Genomic DNA, 26,926 nt, shown 5'->3' with positions numbered 1-26,926 from the left:
ACAGACAAAACTTATGAAACAGCTATTGGAAACACCTACATCTTACAGTTAAAGTAGAATGCAGTACATTTCCTTCCACGTCTGCACTGTGCATACATATGTGCTTATGTTTGCAAGTAAGAGAGAGACAGAGCGGGAGAGTAAACGGTCTTATCAGGGCTGTGCAGGTCCAGCCCGGCCATTTTGAGAGAGCGTCAGAGGTTGAAAAGAGTGCAAGCGACTGCTGGTCCTGTGCTTAAAGCAGCCACCACCCCCACATGACCGGCTGACTTAAGACACAGTGATGATTTCTTTTGTGGCTTACTGACCCACTCTCTGCTCTTCTTCCCCAAATAACAAAAATAATAATAATAATAATAATAATAAAAAAAAAAATCTGTTTTATATGCTCAACAAATAAAAATAAAAAGAAGAAAATACTAAATCAGACAGCAAAACATTATTTCACAAAAGTAAAGACGAACAGTCATTCCATGAGTACTGCATTAGTACGCATTTAGGGGGAAGTAGAATAAACTGAAACACCACTGCTTTGTAGGCAAACAACTGTGATACATTTAGAGCTGTTTGGTTGCCTGCACAGAAAAAAAAAAAAAAAAAAAACTCAGCAAAGGTCACCGGCTCCTACTGAGCACCCAGTTTCCTTATGTTCATGATCAGCCTCCTGCTGTAGTCCGTGTGGTCCACAGGCTTCACATCCAGCACGGTGGCCTTAATCCTGGATTCATCCTGTCACACAAAGGAGAAACTCCATTTACATGACATGCTTTCACTTTCTTCACAATAATAATATACCATCTAACAAAAATAGACACATCTTCCTCTCTCCTGTGTGAGACGTTTGGACTTTGCTTCTGAATTATGTTGCCATTCAATTTGTAAACCCGTAGCCTCCTCCACAACTGTCTAGACAGGAGAAGGTCATTTCTACCATTCATCTCCGCATTTAAACCGACGTTCAACTCATTTGGTCTCCATTAATTCTTTGCTGCTTTAGTGGGTGAAATGTATAACATTTTACTTTGAATCGGTGCCCACCGCCTTCAAGAAAATACTGCCCACCATCTCCTTTTGTATGAAGAAAATAGAAACCGAGCAGAATGTGTGAAGCGCTCGTTACGACCTGCACGGCTCTTTCTCGCCTGGTATTTGTACACATTGTAGTTAAATCCCATTTAAGCACACGTACATTCAAATCACAGATTTTTAATTGGAACATAACGCTAATTAAAACAGGCCCATTATCTACCTCAGGAGTTGATGAAGAGTTGACTGATCTGGTTCAGTTGAACCAACTTTAATCAATCTGCCCTACGAATGTGCACCTCCTGAGCAAAGTTATGCGTGACCTGAAATTACACATGCACTGATATCACAATTTTCGTAATAGATTTCTGAATACTAATTCGTTTTTTGCCTACAACAGGGCAGAACCTTACATTTTGTCAATTATTTTCTTGATTAATCGATTAGTTCTTCGGTCGTTAGAAAGGTGAAATATGTCAACCGATGTTTCATAAAGCTGAAGGTGCTCCCTAAAGTGTAGTGTCTGGTTCAACCAAACCATCGTGCACAGAACAAAGAACAAACCACTGACAGTTAAAGAATAGACTTTCAACCTCGTCTGTTATCGTATTTGGTTAACATTTCATGTTTATTAATGTTCATTGTTGTTCATTCTGTTTGACTAACAAACCCAAAGACATTAAATTCACAATATCAGAACAGATTGATTCTCCTATTTTAAACCTGGAACTAAAAACCTTTTTTTTTTTTTCCTGAAGAAATGACTAACAATTCATAATTGCAATTGAATAATCAACTGATTGAACTCGATTTGAACGACTGATCAAGTCCATCAGCTTAACATCGTTTCTATGTGCGTCTAGCTAAAAACCTGAAATTAGATACAATCAGTGAGCTGTGAATGTGCTGCAGTGGGTTTTATTGTCTCAATGCCATTAGAGGAGATATTTCAATCATAATCATGTGACTGACTTAATTCAGTTCAAATGAACAGTATAACTGATCTGATGTAGCTCACGAGAAAGGTGCTGTGAAAATGCAAGTACAACAGGATGAATGTCATCAGCTGTTAAGGACCCGCTTTGTCCAACATCAAGCCTACACAGAACTGTACACATGACAAAGTGAATATGGCTCGAAAATAAACTCAAAGAGGGGTTTGCAGGTGTTTCTGTTCAAGGAAAAGAAGGGTTTGGAGACAGAAGCCAATACATGCTTGTAGCAGTGCCATTGGCAGTTAGGATGCTGAGCTGAATGTGACAGACACAGAGGCCTCTTCTGTGTGTTGAAGGCGGATGCAGCCTCTGGCTTCACTCCAGACTTCCTGCTCAGAGTCCCAGCCCAATCAATTCTTTTATGTGCTTCCCTCAAAACAAGCCTCTATCTGTGTGGCCTACAGGAAATGGTGACCGCGGCTAATCTGTGCGTGCACCCTTCACAAAGCCACTGAAAATGAGCAGCAGTCAAGGAAAAGCACTTTTTAGTTTTTTTTTAGAAGTGGTTCTGTCAGTCAAAATGAAAGCCGGGTGGTTTGGTTAATGAATGGCAGAGTTAACAAAGGGGGACAAACACATCAAGAACCTGTTATTTTCCTGCGATGTATTTTCAGCCTACAAAGAAACGATGGTAATTCAGGGGATTTAAGGCAGCTTCATTTTTCCCCTCAGTCTTTTACACATGCTCCATCCAGTAAGCACGCTTTCATGACATCAAACTCACTGGCGTTTTATCAGACCAATTACCATTCCTGTTCTACTTACGTTATACGTTTCCAGCTTCACTCTGTTGCGGAAGACAAAAGTGTGAAAGTTGGCTTGCTGGAAGACCTCATCGAAGGCAGATTCATTCTGAATTCCAAAACAAGAAGCACACGAGTTTCATCACAGTGAAAAAAAATACGACAACCGCTGGAATTATGCCTCAAAGAAACAAAGACACAGCAGGTGTTTTTTGTTTTTTGTTGTGCGCGTGTGTTTGGCAGTGAAAAAGCCAGAGGTTCAGCTGTGGCCCTGGACATTTCTTGAGGCCAGGGTTATTTTCAGGGAGGAGAGTCTCACCGAGTCCTTGAGCTGCCCCATGTAAGCTGAGTTTTGGCCCAGGATGGCCTCAGCGCTGTCCTGGAAGCAAGTCACCCACTGGTTGTCCCCGTAATCCGCAATGTTGGCCTGACAGATAACACACAAAACAAAAGTAAACAGAAAAGTGAAAGGCATTAAGACGTATTGGCCGATGTAGTCTAGCTTACATTATGTACGAGTGTGTTGTTTGATAAAGTGGTAAGCTTATATACCCCCGGCGAGCCCGGCTTAACACACAGCGTCACGGTGCACTTCCATACAGAGTGCAAGCAGATTCACAGTTCATGCTACAGCATGTGGAGGATGGCAGTGCGTCGACCGGTAAGTGGTTCAAAACAAAAGCTGCTTATTACAGATGCCTGGCTCCAATCAAGGTGATGCTGACTAAGCGAGTTATTCCTGTCTTTAGCAAGATATTTGCAAACAAGCTCAGAAAATTGGCCCGTACTTGCACTTTCTTGAAAATGACAACAGCAATTAACCAGACACGGCTCCAACTGAGAGTACACACAATCTAATATCGTCTTCCTCACAATGTGTCACACAAGGAGCACAAAAGACTTGCAGCTTAGGGCCATACGACAGGAAAGTGGCTTGATTTCCAGGACACAAAGATAAATATGGACATAAGTCATGCGAACAGAAATACAAGGCAATGGGAAAGAAGGCTGACTCGGCAGATCCATTGAATCAGGATTAAGCACAAAGAACAGGCATTTAAAATAAGTGCATGAGATGATAAAATACATGTGTGTGGCGCAACAAAGCGTCAGAGGTTTTGAGTCACTTACGGAGAGGATGAGGCGGTACTTGAAGTTGGGGAACTCTTTGTCGCACTTCTCGCAGCGAAACATGCCGTTCTGCTGGTCGACCACCTTTTTGTTGCAGTCTTGGCTCGGGCAGGCCTGGTAAAGGCAATTTTCCTTGCGCAGGTACACTATGGTAGCTATGCAGGTGTAGTAGTCTGCCTAAAAACAAAGAAAGTAAAAACCAAAATTCATAATAAACAAAAGTTCCGTGCCAAATGGCGTCACCGAGACGTTCTTCTCACTGCACGCCGTCTTCTCGCTCTCGTGACCTTTTGTGTATGCTGATGTTAAATATGTTGACTGTTGAAATGCAAAAACAAAAAGCGGCATAAAATTAACATTAAGATGACATTTTCAGGAGCATGTAACCACGTGTATGTGAGCAGTCAGAGAGCAACATTTAAGCAGCGGATACACAACTTACAAGACCAACTGGAATGGCTGACACAAATGCAAACTAGCGAGGGAGCTGCCGCTGTTTTTGTCGGGAAGAGGCCAACTTTGGAAATGTGCCGCATGTAAACAGCCGCCAGGAAACATTCCTCGTTGACACGGAAAACACCTGAGCAAGTGGCACGAATCCACGTTGGGTAAAAACAGATGAATATGAAAAGAAGCTGTAGATGTGCTGTACAGAGTCCCATCACCTCTCCTCATCTGCCAGGGTTTTTCTTCACGTAGGGTGAGATCTAATGCACCTTCACAGCTGACTGTTTTGGACAAAGTCTCCCCTCTTATCAATACCTTCTCAAAGGCTGTCACAACAGAGAAGAGAATGCTTTGATAAAGGATAATGAATCCTTTAATGGTCAAGAGGCAGAGCAGCAGACCTACCACCCAGGAGCCATTACACATCTAAGGGCTATTAACACCTCAAAGTCCTGTCCCAGCTCCAAACCTTGATTTTGTTGCACTGTATACATTAATCCGGTTAGTTTTGGTTTCACATTGCAATTTTTTTTTTTTTAATGCTATGAATGCCACAATCTTTATCCATCTTCTAGGTTTCAGCAATTTCTACGCATTTTTTTTTTTTTCAAGCTGACTTGGTTTCTTCATAACCAAATAACAATTGAAAACTTTGTCTCCTCCCCTCCGCTGGTCGTAGGGTGATGGTTGACGACAGCCTGCTTCAACTTCCTGTAATTGGTCTGAAAGTCTCAACCATCCAAAAAGTGTTGTCGCACTGCAGACAAACTGAATGATAGTTCCAAAGTACTCTTATGTCAGAAAATTGTGGAAATGTATAATTTGCTAAATTACAACAAAATAAAATAAACATGAAAGCAACTTATTCAAAAAAATTGACCACCAACACCCATGTCACTGGATAATTACAAACCCCAACAAGTGTGGCAAATGACGGCAAGAAAATGAGTGAAAATTATGCTGTTTCAACACTCAAGACCCGAGCTTTTAATGGCTGTTTTGATTTCCCAAAAAACAACCCAAACAGCAACCTTAATTTTCCGAGAGGTTCAATGAATCAAATAAATGTACACCTCTTTTTAATTAGCGTACAAGTGACAAGTGAGAAGAGGACAGAAGAACTTGTTTGTTTGTTTATTGTTTGTTTTTTTGCATGTGACAGGTCCATACAAATGCAATGTCAAGCCAACGAGAAGGTGACCACATTCTGTCAGAGGGGGCACAGGAGCAACGTGGAAACTTGAGATTGTGACACAAAGACTTTGTGACAGCAACAATTAATTGCAACAGACTTTGGTTGGTGGGGTCTTGAGAAGCCTGACCCCTCCTCCCCCCGTCCCCCTTTTGCCCCTGTGTATTGGGTGTCTCAGAGGGTTTGAGGATGGCTTCGGCTCAGCTCCTTTGTCAGTACCGGGCTTCATCAAATGGAAGGTTGTATGTGTGTGTGTGTGGGGGGGAGGGGGGGAGGGGGGCACTTCATTACCCAGGGACTAAACTCTCAGATATTCACCCAAAATAGGCTTTTGGTTGCCATCAGTACTTGTGGATTGTTTTTTGTTGTTGTTGCAACAAAAAAAACACTTGAAACTACTTAAGCTGGGCCTCCTTAACAGAGAATAGTGGAAGTGGTTTCACTAAAAGGAAGCATAAAGAGAAGCAAAGAACCATGTGTTGTCTGTGACTGAGAATCATGCAGTTCTGGCCAGAGAATTATCAGAGAACCAGGAGCGTGATGGGGTCACTCACAGCTGCAACTGACATGCACACCACTGAATCAAAAAATAATAATAATAATAGATCCAAAAAATCTGAAATTACTAATTTAACAAAGCAGATTTTTCACCTAATTAAGGTTTCGAAAGAACTTTTGCTGATTTCTCTTTTCTTTTTTTTTAAACCCTATGAACCTGAGGCAATTTTTAGGGTAATTTCACGACCTTTACTGTTCAGCTCTTAGCTGGATTATTATAAGGACCGTAGCCAAACATTGTTCATCCTTTTTTTCAGAACAGTCAAGACTAGCCAGATGCCACTTAAAGATTTCTTATGCTAGTCCTGTTATATCAAGGAAAAAAACAAGACCGCATCACATGATAGTGTTGTGTTTTTACATCTATCTCGCTATAAAACGGGGGCCGTAGAGAACTATTTTCAAAATTGTGTGGAGGAGATTGTCCGGAATCGGACTATCAGAACCATGCCGGTGAGATACTTTACCGCTGAGTCTCAATTTGTGTACTTCTGCGAGTGCAGTTAGATGTTAGTACACTTACTTGTGTAAATTTCGACAGAGTTCTGTTGTCGCAAATCACTGCGGTTCTGCACTTACTGCAAATGACCGAAACATTTGAACGCATACGACATTTTTGATGACGACATCATTCGGGTACTCAGTGCAATGCATGCTGCCATATTTGTCAGTGTGGATGCAGCTATGCACTCAAAATAGCAAGTGTACGTAATATTGGAACAATGACTAAATTTGATGTCACTTCAAAATGTTTTTTTTCTCGCCAACATTTCGTCACACAAACGAGCAACTAGCATCATTGAAAAGGGGCGAGTTTCATTTGATGCGTGCGCTCCCTCGCTGAAGGGATCGTCTTCCAAGAATCTGGAAGCACTTTGCATTTGTCAGAAAATAAAACCCCTACCTCCAGTGTCTTATAGCTTTCTTTTATATGTCAAAGCAAAATAGTTTTTCCTGTGCCTCCTAATTGCTTAATTACTTGGATTTATTGCCCTAGCCTTAATGAGGTATTTTCATAATACTGGGATGATTCGTAACGTGCACGGCATGTTAAACTACACGAGTTCAGATCTCGGCACAGGTCACATTACCTGCTGCGGACATTTAAACACCGTTTTCCCACGACAGTGTAAATTAAAAAAAAAAAAAAAGGGTGAAAATTAAAGAACACGTATTACTTTACTAATCTGAGGGCAGTAGTTTCATTATAGAGGGCAAAAAATGGAGCCGATGTAATCTTCGTAATCAATACCAGAGATAAATGTGATTTTTTTTTTTTTTTTCCAAAGAACATGCACCAAGTCTACGACACAATGGCGAGGGATTAACGAGCAGCAGGAGATCAGGAACCCGAGTTGGATCAGCACCGGGTGGTGCAGTGATTTTATGAGTCATTGATAATAAAGCTTTATCACGCCGACAGCAGAGCTGGAAGTGACAAGGTTACACTGTAGAAGACAGTGTAGACCCACAAAGCGCATCTTGGGTTCCTAAAATCTAATGCAGCTCGACTGGGAGCACTTTCATATTTGTTGTTTAGGATTCAGCCGCAGGCTTTCAGTTTGTCCTTGAATATCTTCAAAGAGACACCCGTGAATAACAATACATCTGGGCTTACCATATCTATAATGTCGGAGCGTGTCAAGACAAAGCTGTGCATGCGTGTACCTTGTCTCCGTGTCCCAGATGCTCGGTCTTCACGTCAGATAGAGCCTTCCAGGTGTCGTTTCCTCGCCCGCCGCCACCTTTCACTTCCGTCAGAGACTGTCCATCCATAGCATAGCCCTCCTTGTCATACCTGAGAGAAATGAAGAGCATACTGTTGATATTAGAGGAAAGCACGCTTAGTTTCAACACGGCACCAACCAAATACAAAAATCATTCTTGATTATTCAGTTGATTATTTCCTCAGTTAATTGTTAGTTCCATAATTTGTCTGAAATTAGCAACTATTATTTGTATAACAGTTCAAAGCCAATGCGTGTAGTTTGATATCACACAGAGCAAAAAGAAAACATTCCCACTTAGGAAGCAAGAAAAACTATTTGCCCCTTTTTGCATTAAAAAGGTCTTCAATTTAGATGATTCAATAATATATTATCATTCTGAGGTATCAGACCGTGTACCACCATGAGGGAAATTTAATTTCCCAAGTGCTACTTACCACTGATGACATCAACAGTTTGTTTCATAAAATGAAATTCACTGATTTAACCAAGCGGTAGCCGCAGACATCAACGACTGAGGAGTCCAAATCCAACTACGTCAAGCTAATGTTAGCGTTATGCTATTTCAGACATGACGTGATGTCATGACTACTTGAATAACAGAGGCATGTGTAATTACTATTGTCTGTAATAACATGAAATTAAAAGCCTTTTTTTTTTATTTATTTTTTTACTTGGACTAGTTGGGGTGCAATTGCTCAGCCCTTCAGCGAGGCTCTTGAGTACCACCGTGTGGAGCTCCACGTACCACCAGTGGTACCGTTTGAGAATCACTGATCCATTTAGGTTGTTGCCAATTGATTAATCTTTTGATCAATCGATGAAGGAGGACATTATCATTTTGGCTCCATAATGTTAGAAGAGTACTCCAGTGATTCAACAGTGCATTCCTATAATCTGACTCCTAATGGATCAAATATTGATATAACTCCACCAGAGATTTCGTCCTTAATATTCCGTGTATTTTTCTCCTTTGTAAAAACCTCACATTTGCACAGCCAACAGTTCAGGTGGAGAGTCCAGTGTTACAAGTTGTAGCTTAAGGAGTTAGAGGCGTCTGGTGACCTCACTTTTCCCAAACTCCAAATTCTTCAGGCCCAAAAGAGACTGACTCACCTGAAGTCATTTACTAGATTTTGTGCAGCTCCTTTTGGAACCCCAAATGACATTTTATAACGTTTTTCCCCACATAGACTGTTACTGAAAAGTACACTGGTGTAAAATCAATGTTAACTTGTTCAAAAAAAATCAAATATATTTCCACATTCCATAATATTGCTCTGCAGAGGCCCACTTATGGTCTGCAGCACTTTTTATTTTCACACTTCCAAACCAACGCAGGAGACACAATACTTTGCAGTTCACATGGCTGTTAACCGACTGCAGGCTGTCCATTTAACAAGTTGGCTTAAAAAAAAAAATAATAATAATAATCTGCAGTTCCGAGCAGAGAATCCGTTTGCGTTTGTCAAAGCAGAGATGGCTCATCTGAGAGCAAGGCAGGCGGAGAGGCTCCTGAAATGAATCAACAGCAGAGGGACAGAGGAGCTGGCCGGGGTCAGGGCTGTTACCGTGAATTGAGAAACCCATTTTCATCCAATGTTCCAATGTTCCCGGTAATTCAGGGAAGACAATTGGAGGAGGAAGTAGGAAAGCAAGTGAGAATCAGGAGAAAGGTGGGTGAGGGTAAAACACCGTTGTAAGGGACTTTAAAAAAAAAAAAAAAATTTTTTAAAGCTCATCTTGAAATAGAAAGATCAATAGAGTTTACTAATCTGCTGGCCACAAGGCAGAGCAGCGTACAAAGGGGAGGTCGAGCTGTAAATATGGGGAGAGCGTGCCTTGCTCCTGGAGGCATGACTAATTGAAAATATCCCCATTAACAGTTGAGACTGTAACCCGAGCAGGCTGCCTATTTTCCACTCCTACTGACAAATGTGAGCAATTCTTGATGGTGGCACCAATTTCCTCACCGGTGTACCTGCACAGATTTGCTTTAATAGTGCTCGCATCCAGGCAGTGTTCCAACAAATTAGATCAGACAAAATGGAGATAACATTTTCTGCCACGACTTTACATCTCCAAGGACAGATGTTTTACAGAGGAGGGGGAAAAAAATGTATTGACAGTTAGATTGATTAGAAATGTCACACTTTTAATATAAAACTATAGAGATGATCTGGACATCTGATTTGACAGACACCTAAAAAGACCAAAAAAAAAACCCGCTAAGGATGCCACTGCGATGGCGTTCCGTTTTAAATCTGCTGCTATTTTTTTTTTTAATCATACAGACAGTAAGAAGTAACTGAAATGGCACAAAATAATAGAGATTTTGATGAAGACAAAAAGAGGACAAATTAGATCTGGCAAAAAAAAAAATTAAATGCACTGGCCAACTGAAAGTAGACAGGAACAGTGGAATAGTTGAATGGAGGTTGGCAAATTCATGTACGAGTGTGCCACTGACATGTCAGATTGTCAAGTGTGTCGATGAACAAGGACAGTGCTGGAGCAGAGACGTGTCAGAAGAAGAGGCTTGAATGATGGAATACTTTCAGGAAGCAGCGTTCCCAGCTCCGGGCTAACACTCTCGTGCCTCTTGTGAGCTGAAAGTGGCAAACACACCACAAACACGGACTAACTAACAAACATTAACTTGCAGCAACTTAAAAGAAGCTTCTTCTTTTTTTCTTTTCTATGTTTTTCTTTATTGTGATTGTTTATTTTTGTCCTCACAACGGACAAATAAACAAGGCTGCAATTGGAAAGCCATTTGTGCAAGAGATCACAGGAGAGTAAATGTGCAAGAATAGAGCAGTCCAAGGTCTACATGGTAACCCGGCACCTTCGGAAGCATTTCTGCATGCATCGGTAGACTCTCACTGGTGTATCACAACAGTGGAATTTTAATGAGTTTGTCCTATACAGAATTTCAAAGTGAAAGTGCGTATGTAAATATATCATCCAAAAATAACAAGTTATTAATGTTATACTGTTTTTACTGGTAAAGATAAATAATAGTGTATTCATAAGGTTCACGTCCCTACTAATCTGTTACATAATATAAAGAAAAATGATGTAAAATATTCATCCAGTCTTGATCTGTACTGGCTTTTTCAAGGGTCATGTAAGATTGGAGCCTGTCCCAGCTGACTTTGGGCAAAAGGGGGCGTAGACCCAGGAGGAGATCACCAGTCCATCAGAAGGCCAGTTAAGAAAGACGGACAACCACTCAAGCTCAGATTCACATCTATGGCCAAATTAGAATCAACAGTCCACCGACACACATCTTTGGACAGTGCGAGGAGGACGAAGAACCCGCAGAAAAAGCCAAAAGATATTTGGCTTACTCTCATAAATGGCAGAAAAGACAACAAATCCTCCATTTGAGATACTTTAACAACAAACTATGTCACTTCTTTCTTGGAACAAAAAAAACCAAGCAGCTGTCCAAAAAAAAAAATTTCCAATCAAAAGCTAAATGATTGAACATCCTCATCAAAAATAAAAAAAATACTACAATATTATTTAAATAATATCTCTATACACTACTGAGCCTCGGCTGAAAACAGACTTGGACATTAGAGTCTGAAAGCTGCTTCGTTATTAACCAAAGAATTTGTTGCATTTAGGTAATAACCGAGTAATTCAGCTGGTACTTAAGACACTTTCTTTCAATAAAAGCGTTGAAATTCTTGGCTAAAATAACTGTCAACTCAATAATGAGGCAGCATGTTCACTAGCCCACTGTGTTTTTTGCTTCTGGGCTGACTCAATTACTGCAACTAATTATGCGCTGTGCAAGTACATGGGGCAATACTGGAGTCATGATGAGGAACACAGGGAATGTCAGCTTGGACTTGTATGACTAAATGAGATGATGGTCTGTGTCTGCGGTTGACGGCATCAAGAATAAGAATAAACCTGACAAAGTGTAGCTAACAGAGCAGTGGCCGCCTGACAGTCTGGGAAAAGACAGCATGACTATCTCAAAATGTGCTGTTGCCACCTAATGGACAACTACATCCGCACAGCTTGAAAAAGATCAAAGTGTAGCCTGATCTTGACACTGATCATTTCCACAAAATGTAACTTGCTGTAGATTTATTGCCCTTTTAGCAGCCTGTGTGAAGTAGTCCTATACATTCACATGTACCCCAACAATGCACCGACAAGCCAGATTAAGTAAAGATCAAGAGTATTTGTGCATAAGGCAGCACTGCTTTGAAAGGAAATGAATCGCCATCCGTGCAAGAAGAATTGGTCTGCTGTTCAAGGGATTGTACACAGCTTTCCATATAAGCTCTCTGTCAAGTGCTGAGCAGCTCCACTATACTCTGCATGAGTTTGAGACAACAGTCCACCAAGGATAGGACTATTCAATTAAAGTCCCAAAGGTCTGCGGCAAAACACAATCAAATTAAGACGCCTCCGCTTCAGCAGCCATGATTGTGTAGTAAAGGCATTTCTTTTTTGTTGGGGGAAAAAGGGTTTTGGATTCTTCCAGGTAAGATTAAAAAAATATATCACAAGATTCATTCGGAGTTTAATTTGCTTCCTTGCTCTGTTTTTTTTTTTTATAATGTGCATCTTAGTTTACAGGAAAACTATTTACACATTCCATATTGTACAAATTCAATTGTTTTCATTACAAAGCAGGTCAAGGTACTATATAAAAACCAAGAGTCAAAATGCTCAATCTACAAAGAAATGCACACTAACCACACTGTGTGGAAGAGCGGTTTGGACTTTGGTACGCTTTTGATGTCACAAACTCAAGGTTATGTCAGAAATAAATATGCAACTACAGTGTCAAGATGTCAAGACTAAAAAGGGACACGTGGGCTTTTCACCAATACAACTAAACACACATTTTGTATTCCACAGCTAGCAGTCTTCAGATGATAACACAAGCTTACAACTTACTATATAATTGAATGCATGCATCAAAATAAGGATGAATAATGAAGGAAGTAATTCTATCCAACCCCTTCACAGCAAGCAACCGGCTGAGCTCCAACTCTCTCACATGCTACATAATGAGCTTGTCTTCACCACAGCGCTCACTTTGATTGACTTGGATCGAGAGCTTGGCTTGGCCTCCTTCTAACTGTGACTTTTAAACTGTTCATTACAGAAGGACTGCTATCCTGCAGGAACCCAATGTCCAAAGAGGACCCCGCGTGGACCAACCAAAGGAAAAAAACAACGTGAAGGCTCATTATCCCGGGTTTTTGAAAAGAAAGGTGGCTGAAAGTGGAGACCACCCTTCTGTCATTAAACAGAACAGAGCACAGGAAGTGTGTGAAGTCAGTGCCATGGGGATGTAGAAAATGTGATTCAGGACTAAATGGTTAACAAGTTATATAAAAAAAAAAAAAAAAAAAAGCATAAAAACCACAAGTTATCCTGATAATAGAAAATGTTTCTATCACCAAGCCAATATAAAATAATCCCATTACAAAAAAAAAAACTTCACAGCAGTTCACAGTCGTTATGAGAAATTAAATTAGAAATATTCAAAGAAGCCAGAGGCTGGTGCTAAAACTATCAAAGCAATTACCATCAGCCAAGACATCTGATTAAAGAAACACTTTAGAGCACATTTTATGATTTGCCTCTTTCTCACCTGCAAAGTAGAGTCATATTTTACTGCTCTGATTATGCTGAGCAGGTCCTCTGATCAAGTATAAATACACAGACATATTTTTTTAAGGTGGTAAAAAAGGGTGCTGTGGGCTTTGTCAAATAATAAATTTGAACCGTCTTATGTTTCAGTGCAGAGGAGGCACTGACATTGGAAGGTAAATAAATGAAATCGATTGGATCTTCACTCGCAAACACAGACATTTGCCTTCATGTCAGTGAGGAGGGTTCAAACACAGCCTGTTTAAAGTGTGATCTATATAAAGAGAACAGATCAATCAGCGTGCCACAGTGCTGGAGCGAGGTCAAGTACCAGCAACCTCCGCCCACCCCACAGTCCATGCGAGCGCTGCCCCATCTATCAATCATGTGCCAACTTGTACCACGTTATGCAGCAAACTACCAACAAAGTCTTTCATCCTCACCTCTGGCACAAAGAAAAACATCCATGCAATGCATAATTATTTCTGGTCATGTTGTACACCAGGGAGAAGAAATAATTTAGGAAATGAAGAATCGAGGAAGTGCCACATGAGGACCCCCCCTCCCCCCCTCCCAAAAAAAAAAGATGAAAGCTCCAGTTTTCAATATTTCTCTCCTCCATGGCAAGAAAAGATAACGGGAAATCTTCAAGGAATTAACTGGGTTAGCGTGCAATCCTCAAACTGCCTCTCGCTGCATTACGACTACAGGTGCACAAATAACCGCTCTCTTGTAAAGATATCTTGGCTAATTTCTACATAACTCTATGCGTTCAAGTCAAAAACAAACATGCAACAACATGTACACGTACAGACACACACACACACAGAGAGAGAGAGAGAGAGAGAGAGAGAGAGAGAGAGAGAGAGAGAGAGAGAATAGCAACGCTACAATCAACATAATCGCACAGAAATTAGTCTGGATTTCATTTCATCTGGAAAGGCGATTAGAGGAGTGAAAAACCCATTTTCACAGATTAAGTATGATTTCCATTTATACGTAATGCTTCATTGAAGAACCCCCCACATTTTGGCTAATGGGGGAAAGCTAATCTTGATAATGAGAATCAGAGCATGCACTCTCGCAACTTGGGGAATGGAGACTTGCCATTTAAATCCATTGACTTCATTTCGACCATATTTGCATGCAAAAAGCTGCCTTCCAGTGGGTGACATAAATAAGAGAAGCCTCCTTGCATACCATGCTTAACACTCGCTATACAATCATCAGAACATGTGAGCATTTTCTGCAGCGCATTATCCGTGAACCAGAGGCTCACTTACCAGCCTCTGAGCTTGTATGCCTCAGGGATGTCTGGGTTGATCATCATGGTGCTGCTGAAGGATGCAGAGAGAGAGCGGCCTCCAAAATCTGAAAGCTTCGCGCCCTTGATGGCAACAATGGGCTGTCCGGAACCATCGAACTTTTCTGCCTGTACAAAGGTAGAGACATGGTGTTAAACTACAGTGGTACTTGTATTTGTCTGCATTTCTTCTCTTTCTACTTTGCAGATTAATCAAATCAATCCAAAACCAAGCACATGGACACATTCGCTAATTAGCACTGAATACAAAGTACAGCTGAGGCTCGTGAAAATACACACGATTTCATACTTTTTTCAGTGCTCTTTGTGATAACCTGAGGATGCCAAATGGAAAAAAAAAAGCAATGCAGGTGGGGGTGGGGGGGGGAGTCATCATATATAGTGGAAAATAGAAAATATCCACAACACTTTCCATTGTTCTTTTTTAACTATACATCTTGTGCACTTCATCATGTCCCTCTGGAGAAGGGGCATCTGTCGAACAAACGAACAGGGAACACTGTGCTTCTTGGCCGGAAAAAACAACAACTGTGAACTCGGCATAGTCCCCCAGAGCCACAGGTAAAAAAAAAAAAATAATTTAAAAAAAAATCAACTGCAGAAGCACACTCAATTCATCTCTCGAAGACAAAATATATAATCAATACTTTCAACTGGATCTGCTTCTATTTAACAACGTGCACGCTGGTAAAAGTTCTCAGTTCTTGAGCTGTTGAACTGTGACCACCAAATGCAGTAAACAACCTTTTTAATTAAACCTTTCTGGTATAGTTCTCACCTGAAAGCTACTAATTAATGCACTCGTGTCATCAACCCCTGACTGTGAAGTAAAGATATCTTCTGCTTCAGTCCGGCGTCAGTCATTTATAGCAAATGATTCAACCCTCCTCCATCAAAAAAAAAAAAAAAAAAAAAAAAAAAAAGGTCTCACGGGCTCTATCTAGTACGGCTGGTAAGCTGAACAATTACAGCGAGCACGTCCATGCAATGGACGCCCGTTATTGATTTTTAACCACTCATTTAAAAAGCTCCAGAATCAACAACTTTTCTTCATTCCACATATCAAGTCTTTATCTCGTGTCGGTACTCACCTCCTCTCCCCACAGTGTGACGCTCACCAGCTTTCCAGACATGTCTATCAGATTGAGAGATCTCTTTGACACTTCACGGTTGGTCTTGGTAGTGATGCGGGTCACCTCGTCCACACTCTTGCACACTCCGATCACGTCTGTAAAAGGAAAAACAGGTCAATGTTTCGCACAGCAGAGCACGCTGGGTTTAGTTTTCTATCCCCCACCTGACTCCTTTAGTGTTCATAATAGTTTCCGTGACCACGTGCTTTAATTTTCCAGACAAATCAAATTACCCACATATACATATATAAATATTGTTTTTCCGTTCTCCTCTCTCACACTAGCCACTCGAGGACCCATAATTTCCGGCACATATTGCTTTAAAGTGTGCAATTATTCACTTTAAATCAAGTGTGCCATCACCGGCCTGTAGACCGGCCACTCCAATCCATCCATTGGAGCGAAACCATTAAATGGGGCTTTAATTGTTTCCACAAATGCAGTTCATCAGGCATGCTAATGCAATCAAGCACAACAGATGAGAAGCTTTTATTTGTAAAGGTGCTAGAGTACAGTCATCAACATTACTCATCTTTAAACTCCAACCTCCATCCAAAAGGGATTTTAAATGCATTTCACGATGACACTAAGACCGTGTTCACCAAAGTGTTTTTCCTCTGCTAAAAACGTCAGGTGCGCTTCTGAAAACGACCAGCTGAGAGCGGTTAGTGCCTAATTTCCCAGATAGTCTGCGCTATCAACGAACATGTCAGCAAAGGAGTACTTTCGTATGAACGGGACGGTTTGAAGCGTTAATACGGGAAAAATTGGACCCTTCATTTTAAGAAAAAGACACAAGAGGAGTGTCTCTCCAATGATCTGAAGTGCATGCAGAGCTGAAAAAGATATGACTTCATGTATTTGTGGCATTTGTCTCGCCCCTCCTTCAATCTGGTTGGACAGCTGGGTAAAAATTGAGAGTGATGAGTGCAGCGTTTTAAGCAAAGTTGAACATTTAATCTACCCTCAGCGTTCGGTAAAAAACACCCAACACTCAGCACAAAAAAATCCCCGCAGCGCCTCATCACGCTGCTGCTATTGCTTGAAGGAACACAATGCTGCCTTTTAAAAGCAATTTACATAATACGCTGCACGGAGGAAAAAAACATTTTAGTGGACACGAGTACTAATTATTACACATGCTGATTTCTACTGTGTTCCCTTAGACTTTGTACTTATTCTTTCTAATTAAATGTCATTTATATACCACTTTCTTTGTGCTGTACTTTTCACATTTTGCAAAGGTAGTTCTTTTCTCTTTTTAGTTTTTGATTATTATGCCCCGCGACAACAACACTAACTCCTTGTGTGTAAAACCCTTACTAGACAATAAATCCGATTTTTCTTAATCTCATTCTTCAGTTACAAAATGTAACATTTGATGCCGGCAGGTATGCAGGAAAGAAATTATTCAAACAGCAATACAAGCTGCGATCTTCACTAAAATAACTACATGCAGGTTTATTATTACTTCACTTTACTTATAACAGCAGGTTCTCATCAGCTCCGCCATAAGGTCCAACGTCAATCTGCCTATGGGCTATTACTGCCATCAGGAATATTAATCCCAATTTTATCTCGCTGCTCGTATACTGTAATTACTTCAATCTGCTAGCATATCCAGCTCTACTTTCCACTACAAACTCTATTCTCAGCTTATGATAGTTTATTACTGGCTGCTTAGGCCGCAGCTGGGCTCTGACGATCGGTTGCTTGGTTTGTGCCTTTTGCAATAGACAAACCGTGTCGGAGAATTATGCGTTTAGGCCACACTGAGCAAAAGGAAAACAATGTGCACTTGTAGGAATCAGCAAAGATACCAACATAAGCCACCTGTACTTTGGTGCACAGTATGTTAACTGAGGTGTAATCAAGTTATCACTCCCTTGTGAAATGAGTTATGCAAATATGTTCCTTTGTTCAGGGTGCAAAATGCATAAGGCAACATCAAAAGTCAGTGTCTTGTAGAAATGGATCAGCAGGACAGGATCACCACTTAAAAAATATCATTTCAACGAAAAAGGGCCCTTGGAGAGAATAAACCTCCACCAAGGCCAATAGTCCCCTGGTGAGGTTACAGGTGTACCGGTTCCAGTCCTCCTCGTAACACCAAGGTTTCCAAATGTTCCATGATGACTGCTTTCTGTATTTAGTTTGATCAAGTGTGTATCTCAGAGGATTAGTTACCTGTGAATGTGCTATGGACTCATTGTATGTCTGGAATATTTTTGTCACTATTGAAGTGTACCAACACTGGATTTTAAGATGTTGGTTATTTAGTAGGCCAATCACTCTCTCTGGCAATGTTAGTGAAGGAGAAACATAATTTGTGGATCCGCACAATAGTTCATTGGGTTCTTCCTGGGCCTTCGCTAAATCTGTCCACCAGGTTACATGAAAACTGGGCCACTAGTTTTCTGTAATCCTGCTGACACACCAAAAAAGAATAAGAAAAAAATAAAACTACATTGAAGACATAACCTCATTGGTTGAGGTAATTATACACATCATCCCGAGACAATAACGCAGCATCGGAACAAACTGAGCCTTAAGCGCTGCTTTGAATGGGTTTACATGGCCTGATTCCATGTATTGAGACATATAGCAGGGCTTGATGGGTTTTTCTAATATCAAAATTAAAATCACTTCAACTATGGTAGACTAAATATGGTGCTTTTGAAGTGTTCTAAAAAGAACAGTTCCAGATTTTTGATCAAACTCGCTGTTTGCATGCAACAGAAAAATAAGTCTGTTTTGGCAGGTTGAAAGAAATAAAATGTTACATCAAATGTTTCACTTCCTTGACCATATATGTTAACCTGTCAAATGTATAATATATAACATTGACTGCATTTAAATGTTATACTTAATGTTCTTTGTTTAAGAAAAAAATTTCCTTGGTGTGTTTAAAGTAGAGTTTTTCTAAAAAAAAAAAAAAAAAAAAATAATACCCATTAATTAACTGTATGAATACTTATGAGCACCTAGAATTTACCTGCAGCCACAAGCATGTGCATAGAGGTCTGCAACCTGAAAAAAAACTAAACTGAAACTATCAGGAAATAAATTATCTCATGAGGACATCTGACCTGAGCTGTACTCTGTGGCTATTTGTGCTTATTAGATTTCAAGAGAATGTAAATTGATTCACGTGTTATCCTTGATGGTATGACATCTCTTTATATTTATGGTCCTTAGGCTGATTGGCACTTCCTCTGAATACGACAAGAGAATAAACTGACACAGAGGTCGGTGACAGTAATGACACAGGTTGGGTTCAGAAATTCCTGAGCAGAGTCCTTACCAATGATGGCATCTGCATCTCTGCTCTCCAAGTCACCGATAGACACAAAGTTGCATTGCACCATGGGAACATCCCCACTGTCATCACAGGGGATGATGCTGGACTCTCCGTTGAGTGTCATCTCATAGTCGTTCTTCACGGATGTGTACTGCTTGTTGGCGATCTTCAGCGAGGCCTTGGAGATGTAGTAGACCTGGACCACGCAGATGGATGAACCACATGTTAATCAGAGATCAGGGGAGCGTTTCACCTGACTGAGTGGTGCAAACAAGATGGGACCTTAGGCAGTTGGTGGAGAGGGGGGGAGGCGGGGAGGGGGAGTCACAAAGTCTGGCAGATGATCATAAGCTGCTTATTGTATGTGTACAGTGCAGTCAGATGACTCATTCATAGTCTCTGTGGTTCTAACTCACTCAGTACTGGCAGCTGTTGCTGGAACAGTCTGCAGCCAAATCTGACTTTAACAGCACAGTGGAAGGCAGTTTTGGCAGATTATTAGGAGCACATACTGAATCATCATCTGGAGGAACGTCTCACCTTGCCAGCCTCAATTAGGCTGTAGAACTTCTCCACCTCTTGGTTAAAACCAGTCACTCTTATCTCTCCCTGTAATAAAACATACCATGTCTTAAAAGTAGGCAAGGCACAATGCAGTTTAGTTTATTTACTAAATATTATAATTCATTGTGGGATCACAACAACACTCACACTCTCATCAACGATCTCCATGGAGAAGAGTTTGCCATCCCCCCGAGAGTTGCTCCATGTTCGGATGCTGCTCTTGTTGGTCACACGAGCACGGATAGTCCACCTGTTAGAAACAGACAAGTCTGAGCTTGTCTAACTGGTTTTTTTGCTTTCATGTTTGCCAGTCCATCACAGGACCGACAAAGAAAGACAGACAGAAGACACACAACCGTTCGCGCTCACATTCAGAATCACCAGTTAACCTAACATGCATGTGTTTAGACGCCTTCACGGGGAGAACATGCAAACTCCACCCAGAGAGCCCAGCTGTATCCATTCGGGTATTAACCAGCTCAAGCTTTTAATAACCTGCCCCCCAGTGGGCCTTTGGATGAATGGCAACGTGTAAAGACAACACTAACCCTGCATCATTTACTTTCCTCATCTGCATCAGGCCTTTAAGGGACATTTTGATGACTCATTGGAGAGAGAAGCACAGGTGTAGCTGAAATGTCTGAAAAAATGAATGTCTGCAATATGAGCCCAGCACTGGCCTTCTTCCATATAGTGTAGTCATTAGCAATGTTATCAGGAACACCCGTGTTTGGCGTGTCGGTCGGTGCTCTTAAACTGTGAAGGGTGGTTCAGGCTCTTTGTAACAAATGTCATCCATAAACATTCACGATGGCGTTAATGTGCATATCCAGTTCAGGCTGAATCTCACCTTCCACAAACTTTAACAAACATTTTTAAGGCGCAAAGGTACTGCAGTCTGTCTGTCACTACGCAGTCCAGTCTGGCCAATACTGTTTTATTAAAGCACACTACAAGTACTGATATTTGAAAGTGTAAAAAATCCAATAATGTACCTGCTGAAAGGTTTCATTTCTAATTCTTTTTTGTTTGTTTGTAATAAATAATAACATTTGTAGAGCATTTTAAACTTACTACTGAAACAATGTAGTGGAACTAAAGACTGAATTCTGCCATTCTTCCTCTGTAATCTTTTGTTTCTCATCTGCCAACATAACACCTGTACTGATATGTCTGCACTCAGGGGCCTCTACTACAAAGTTAGTTCAACATACCCAGGATATCTTCACTACACAATGCTATGGGCACGTTCAGATAAAAGGGGCGGGTTTGCATGACAGGACCAATCATAAACATGGACAAGTGTACAAGCAGCAGAACAGCACAAAGAGCCAACTGTAATGTTAGACAAATACGGAGAAGTTCAAATACATAATCCAGAATAAAAGCAGCATAATCAGAATTGGATTTGTTCTCAAAAGAACTTTTAACAAACAAAACACATCTTGGCGGTGTGGTGCATAACATCACAACAAAAAATATTGTTTTAAAAAAATAACAATAATAAGTCAGTTATATTTTTTAACGCCCCCAAAATGTTGTAAATGCCCCTATTTTTTAGACAGTGCCAAACATTTTTTACATTTCTGACACTAGTTAACAGTATGTGTAACGTGCAATGTAATATTACAATGAATACTAATTATTACATTAATGGAACGCTCCATGTTTGATGTGATGAGTTCACAGATGTGCAAAATAACATTGTAGATTTTAAGGTGATATTTCTTTATTTATTCTTATGGCATGCATGACAGTTTTAGCACTATTCTTTGAGCTGCAATCCCTGCCGTGTCAAACAAACTGAGCAAATAAGAAATAAATAATAAACATATTTCAAAGCAGTCAGTAGGCGTACTTTCATAGTACAACAAGTACAAAGCTTCAGTGCTTCAAACTGTCATCGCTGTAAAATGATATCCGTGTACAAACGCATCATCAAATAGAATCTACATCTCACATACAAATAATAAGTGGAGGCCAAAGAGGTTTTTGAACACTGCGCTCCAAAGAGACACTTTAATTTTTCACACACAAAGCTCCACAGGATCTTTTATAATTGGTGATGCCATTTTCCAAGAGAATTGATTGATAGGTGGGGCTTGTTCATACATTTCAAACCTAATCCGCTCAGCACAGGTTGGGTGTGCTGCGTAAATTACTACGCTAATATATCCAGGTAAGAAGTGAAGCACTTTGGTAACCCAGAAAAAGCAGGTTTAAACCTGAAATAACCTCGCTAACCGCAAATCCAGCTTCGCAGTAAAGGCCACGAGCCGATATGACGGGCCAATTTACAGCAATGCAAAAACAATTTCGACAACTACTGCTAATTGGTTGATTCCGCATCTCTCTGATAGCGTCACATCAGAGAAATGCGTCAAATTATGCAGTTTATATTCTAATTTTGTTGTTTGTTTGTTTGTTTTTTAATCATGTGTGAATGCAGTAAGATGTTGTTACCAAACATAACAAATAAACAGCCTTCAGACAACTCCTTATGACTGGGAAACACACTCACTTGGACTGGTAGGGGTTGAGGCTGGCAATGGGCACGACTTTGGAGCTGCCCCCTGGAGTACTGGGCATAACAGATGGAGCCTTCTTCCCAAAATCTCTGTTGAAACCTCTGTTCACTGGTGAAGGGGGAAAAAAAGAGAAAAATAAATGATCCATGAAGAGCAGTGATGGAGAAGAGTCAAGAGAGAGGCACATGCATTATTCATCAGAGACAAATTACTAAATTCCAATTTCTTTGGATTGCAACTGCTTGATAACTGTAATTACCTCACTTCATGAGGGAAGTTTCATCAAAGAAAAACCTATTGGCTTAAAGTAAATCTACTCCCGTTGACTCTCGAGTCTAGTGAGAAGGGAAGTCTCAAACTGGAAACAAAAATCTTGTCACCCGAGTTGGAGATGTGTTACCCAGCATTTTGGTGAGAAGCATGATTCACATTTCACAGAATCAGGGCACAGTGTGAAATGCTATAACAAACTGGATGTGCTCTTCCCCCGGAGAGCCGTACTGCCTGACTTTGAGATTTTCCGTTTGAACAAGCGCTGCACATTTGATTTGTGTGCGTCTCACGCGGAGGATTAGAGTTCAAAGTGTCCACTTAAGTCCTCCCACTTTGCCAACCACTGCACTTCTGGTAATTAAGCTCCCAGATCAAGCGGCACATACAGAGAAATGAACAATGACTGTGCTGATGACGAGGGTGGATGCCACAACCTCAATTCCCACACGGCAGATTAGGGGGATGAATACCTGCTATGAAACACACTGGAAGACAGCAAAACCCCTCTGACAGCTGGATTGCACATCTTTCTGGGTCCAAGCTGTTTACTAAGCTGTGATCCACTGCCTATCGCTGACATGAGCGCCTGACAACGTTTCAAAAATAAATCAATTTGTTAGCCGAGATAATCCACACACTCCTGGTAGTCTGTTCTGCTACGTGTTCTCAAAAAGTGGTCAACCTAATGATTGATATTCAGGGGCAGAGACAGCTCTCCATCAACAGCTGTTAAAAGTCATGAAACCTTGCATTAACATAAAACCAGGTTGTTCCAGAGAACTGAGGGTTAATAACATTATTAAAAAAAAAATTAAAAAAAAAAAAAAACTATAAAAATGTTTCTAATTGGGACTGTCAAAAGTATTTGTGCCCTGTAAATCTGTGTCACCCAAATGTTTATAAGCAGCATTTCTCTGCTGCCATCTGGTGGTCATTTATCAACTGCACGTTCATAGCGGTCCACCACAAAACATGAATTCCTACAAGTTCCTCTCCAATTAAAACTTTTTTTTTTCTTTTTGTTGCTGCAGTGGAGTGTTTGAGCATCACTGTGCAGAGTGATGTGTGTGCAGACTTTAAACCCAAGGGGCTGTTTTCATTCAGCTGCTGAAGGGGGTCATTTTCTCTGTGATCAATCGAAATCTGTGGTTAAAAGGGAAAGGCCTACAAGCAGCATTTGTGACATCACAAATCGTTTGGAAGCCGATCCTGGTCCAAACTTCAAGTGACACAACTATGCGAGAGCCTCCAGTGCACTTACACCGAGAATGGACTTTAAATTGAAGTATGAGACATGCTCTGTCCAGCAGATAACTTTAGAAATAAAATATATTTTAGGCTATTTATGGAATTTCTAATGAATAAGCAGTCTATTTCTTTTTAAGGATTTTTTTTTTTTTTTTTTTTAAAGATCATTGCCTTTTTTTGTGTAAAAACCACATCGCAAAAATTGTTATTCCAAGTAAAGTGTTTTCTATCTATAATGTTATACCTTAAACATGTCTGGAGGGGATCATACATTTTTGCATCCTTTTAAAGTCATTTTCATGTTAAATTAAAAGCTTGCACTCACCATCATTTTTATTTTGTGACACCAGTGGAGGCCGGTGTTCAGGGACTGCAGCTGACTGCGGTCCTTTAATCTGACCTGCGGGGAATACATGATGTTAAGTCTTCACCTGCAGAAGCACTATGACCCATTATTTGTAATGACTGTATCTCTAAATATCAGTCTTACATTTGATCATATTCACTGGGCACTTCTGCACTATTAATAAAGTGCAATTGAAGTCTTACCCTCAGTGTACGGAGTAGGGTCTCCGATTCTACCAGCAACCTCTTTGGCAGTCTTGATGACGTCAATTTCCAAAATGATTACGACTCGTCTGTAATGAGACATGTCCATAAACAGAAGAAAATGGCCTTGTATGCATATTTGGCATGTATTTGTGTTTAGCTGTCCGGATGATTCCAGAAGAAGTGTATGAAGTCAAGAAATGTAAACTATATCTGCATACCGTCCATCCTTCAGTATGTTGGTCACATGCCTCTTCAGAATGCAGACGCAGTTCGGGGTCAGCTTGTTCTCCTCAGCCATGCAGTTCAGCTGGGTGGAGAGCATGAAGGCTGCAAGGATGTAGAGAGGGGAGAGCAGAGCGTCAGGCGAGGGGGCAGCCCATCTTAAGGGACTCTTGAGCGTAACAGCTCTCCTACAAACAGCCATTGTTTTTAAATTCCGTGCCAATTAAAAAAAAAATTAAAAAAAACTGTACAACAACAAACCTCCTTGTATTGCACTAGCCATTTTAATGATAACCATTTTCACACTTCAGTAAGATAATATCAACTGAGGAGATCTAAGATGCAGACTTTTTTTTTTTTTTGGCAGTCAAGTGAATACCGTCTCATAATCAACCAGAAAATGGCACTACAATTCTACTTTCTGCTCGAGTTTCTCTGCAATAACCCGTTGCACACACCGCTCTATATTTATGAGATAGACATCATGTTTGAATATGAAGATTATGATTAACAGCGTGCTATTTTTGTATAATTAAAACAGATGAGAGAATTTGGTCAGGGAACATATTATAGACTTAGACTTTATTAATCCCACAGTGGGGAAAATTTGTCCTTACAGCAGCATAGAAACACAAAACAAAGGTGCACACAATATGAAAAAACTGATTACTTTTTTTTTTCTTTTTCAAACATCAGAAAAAGAATAACAAACGGAAAGACTCTTACATGACAGAGTGTGCAGACCATCACTCATCATCACCCGAAAGCGGGGGGGACCACTTCCTCCATCAATCTTGCGAATATTCTGAAAGGAGATATATAAAGGGAAAGTGTTGAATATATAAAACAAACGGGGGGAAAAAAAAAAATCAAAGTTTGTCTTTCAGGTTTGTCTCTGCAATAGTGCCGCAACTTATTATAATTTTTTATTATCGATAAATTCGTCCATTTGACCAATTATTGATTAGTTCTTAGGTCATGGTTGCCACAAGACGATTAAAAATTATGATCAGTGTTTCCTAAAGCCAAATTTGAAGCCCAATATATCTTAGCATGTCCTGGCCTACAGCCCCCCCCAACTAAAAGGTATTTAGTTTATTATTACCGAGCACTAAAGAAACCAGAAAATATTCACATTTGTGAAGCTGGAGTCAGAGAATTTTAACACTTTCCCATTAAAAAATGACTTAATAATAGCAAGTAATCAGTAATCAAAATACTTGGCGATAGCAGATGACGAATCATTGCAGCTCTATTCTGCATCCTGTGAGAGCATTCACTGTGTTTAGTTATGGTGTATGGTGCATTCAAGAGTTCAAGTAGATTTAATTATTACATGTCACTGTGAAACATCTAGTGTGAAAAGCGGAGGCACCGCTCCGAAATGGCTGACAACTGAAAAATATTGTAGTATTTTGAATTAAAAGTTGTATGTCATGATGTGAAGTGCGGATAAAAAAAAATAATAATAATAATATATATATTTTTTTTTAAACTCTCCACCCTTTATAGGAGGAGTTTCTCCAGTTCTCTGTAAGTCTCAGATGTTGTGGTAGTAGTGGAGGGCTGAGGGGAGTTATTTGACTAAAAACAACGCATTTGCACAAAACTTTGGACGATTGTCGTCACAATATTTATTATAAAAAAAAAAATCACTGCTCTGGTTGGCCGGAGAGCAGAAAGAGACGCACGGTGCGGATTTTTTTTTTTTTAGTCTAAATTGTTACCAAAACCTAGAAAAGTGTAGTCAGTAGGTCAGCAGTGGTGTTGTAGTTTAACATGAAGAACAACTTTTTTGGGGGTCCTAGTTTTTGTTCGGTTACTCACCACCATCTGAAGCACCGTGTCGTTCCCACCGGATCCGTTGGCCAGAGCCTATGAACAAGAAACAGTCAACATTTAACAGTCTTTCATCTGGTTATTATAACCTTTATACCCAACTTGGACCTCACTATCGACTAGCCAGCATATCGTGTTATTGTCCGTCCTAATAAAAGATACAAACGCTAATATTAAGCTCGTGCAAATTGGGATTTTTTTTTAATTATTATTTTATTTTATTTTATTTTAATTACAGCGGATACAAACGATATAGCAACACCAGCTAAACAAAGACAACACTAACAGACAGGCACCCGTTCATATTCAACGTAGGCTGTTTTTAGTTTTAAAAGCATGTTTTTAGCTCGTTGGTCTTAAAGCAAATATTATGCTTACCTCTATCGCGCCCCCAGAGAGTTCCGTCATGGCCGAAGAGGTGCTTTAACGACAAGAATACAACTTTTTACTGAAATGTTAGTGAGACAGACAGCTCCGTAGCTCCGTCGCTGA

At 40.3% G+C, this 26,926-nt stretch overlaps 1 protein-coding gene across 1 annotated transcript; it reads right to left on the bottom strand.

Moving 5' to 3' along the window:
- On the bottom strand, window positions 1–26,926 carry rpa1 (replication protein A1). The gene is made up of 17 exons (XM_069712355.1): window positions 26,813–26,926; window positions 26,423–26,470; window positions 25,322–25,400; window positions 24,592–24,700; window positions 24,371–24,459; window positions 24,147–24,221; window positions 22,294–22,408; window positions 19,920–20,022; window positions 19,749–19,817; window positions 19,212–19,404; window positions 15,866–16,002; window positions 14,734–14,882; window positions 7,761–7,890; window positions 3,896–4,072; window positions 3,084–3,191; window positions 2,787–2,873; window positions 1–729 (listed from the first exon to the last, which is right to left on the bottom strand). Exons 1-17 carry the CDS (start codon window positions 26,840–26,842, stop codon window positions 625–627), a joined length of 1,803 nt encoding a protein of 600 aa, XP_069568456.1. The 5' UTR covers window positions 26,843–26,926; the 3' UTR covers window positions 1–624.

Source organism: Brachyistius frenatus, unplaced genomic scaffold, assembly GCF_029030835.1.
Source record: "Brachyistius frenatus isolate BFR_SWC_R1_liver_20210118 unplaced genomic scaffold, ASM2903083v1 Contig_109, whole genome shotgun sequence".
NCBI lineage: Eukaryota > Metazoa > Chordata > Actinopteri > Embiotocidae > Brachyistius > Brachyistius frenatus.
This window is presented reverse-complemented; position numbering and strand designations above follow the sequence as displayed.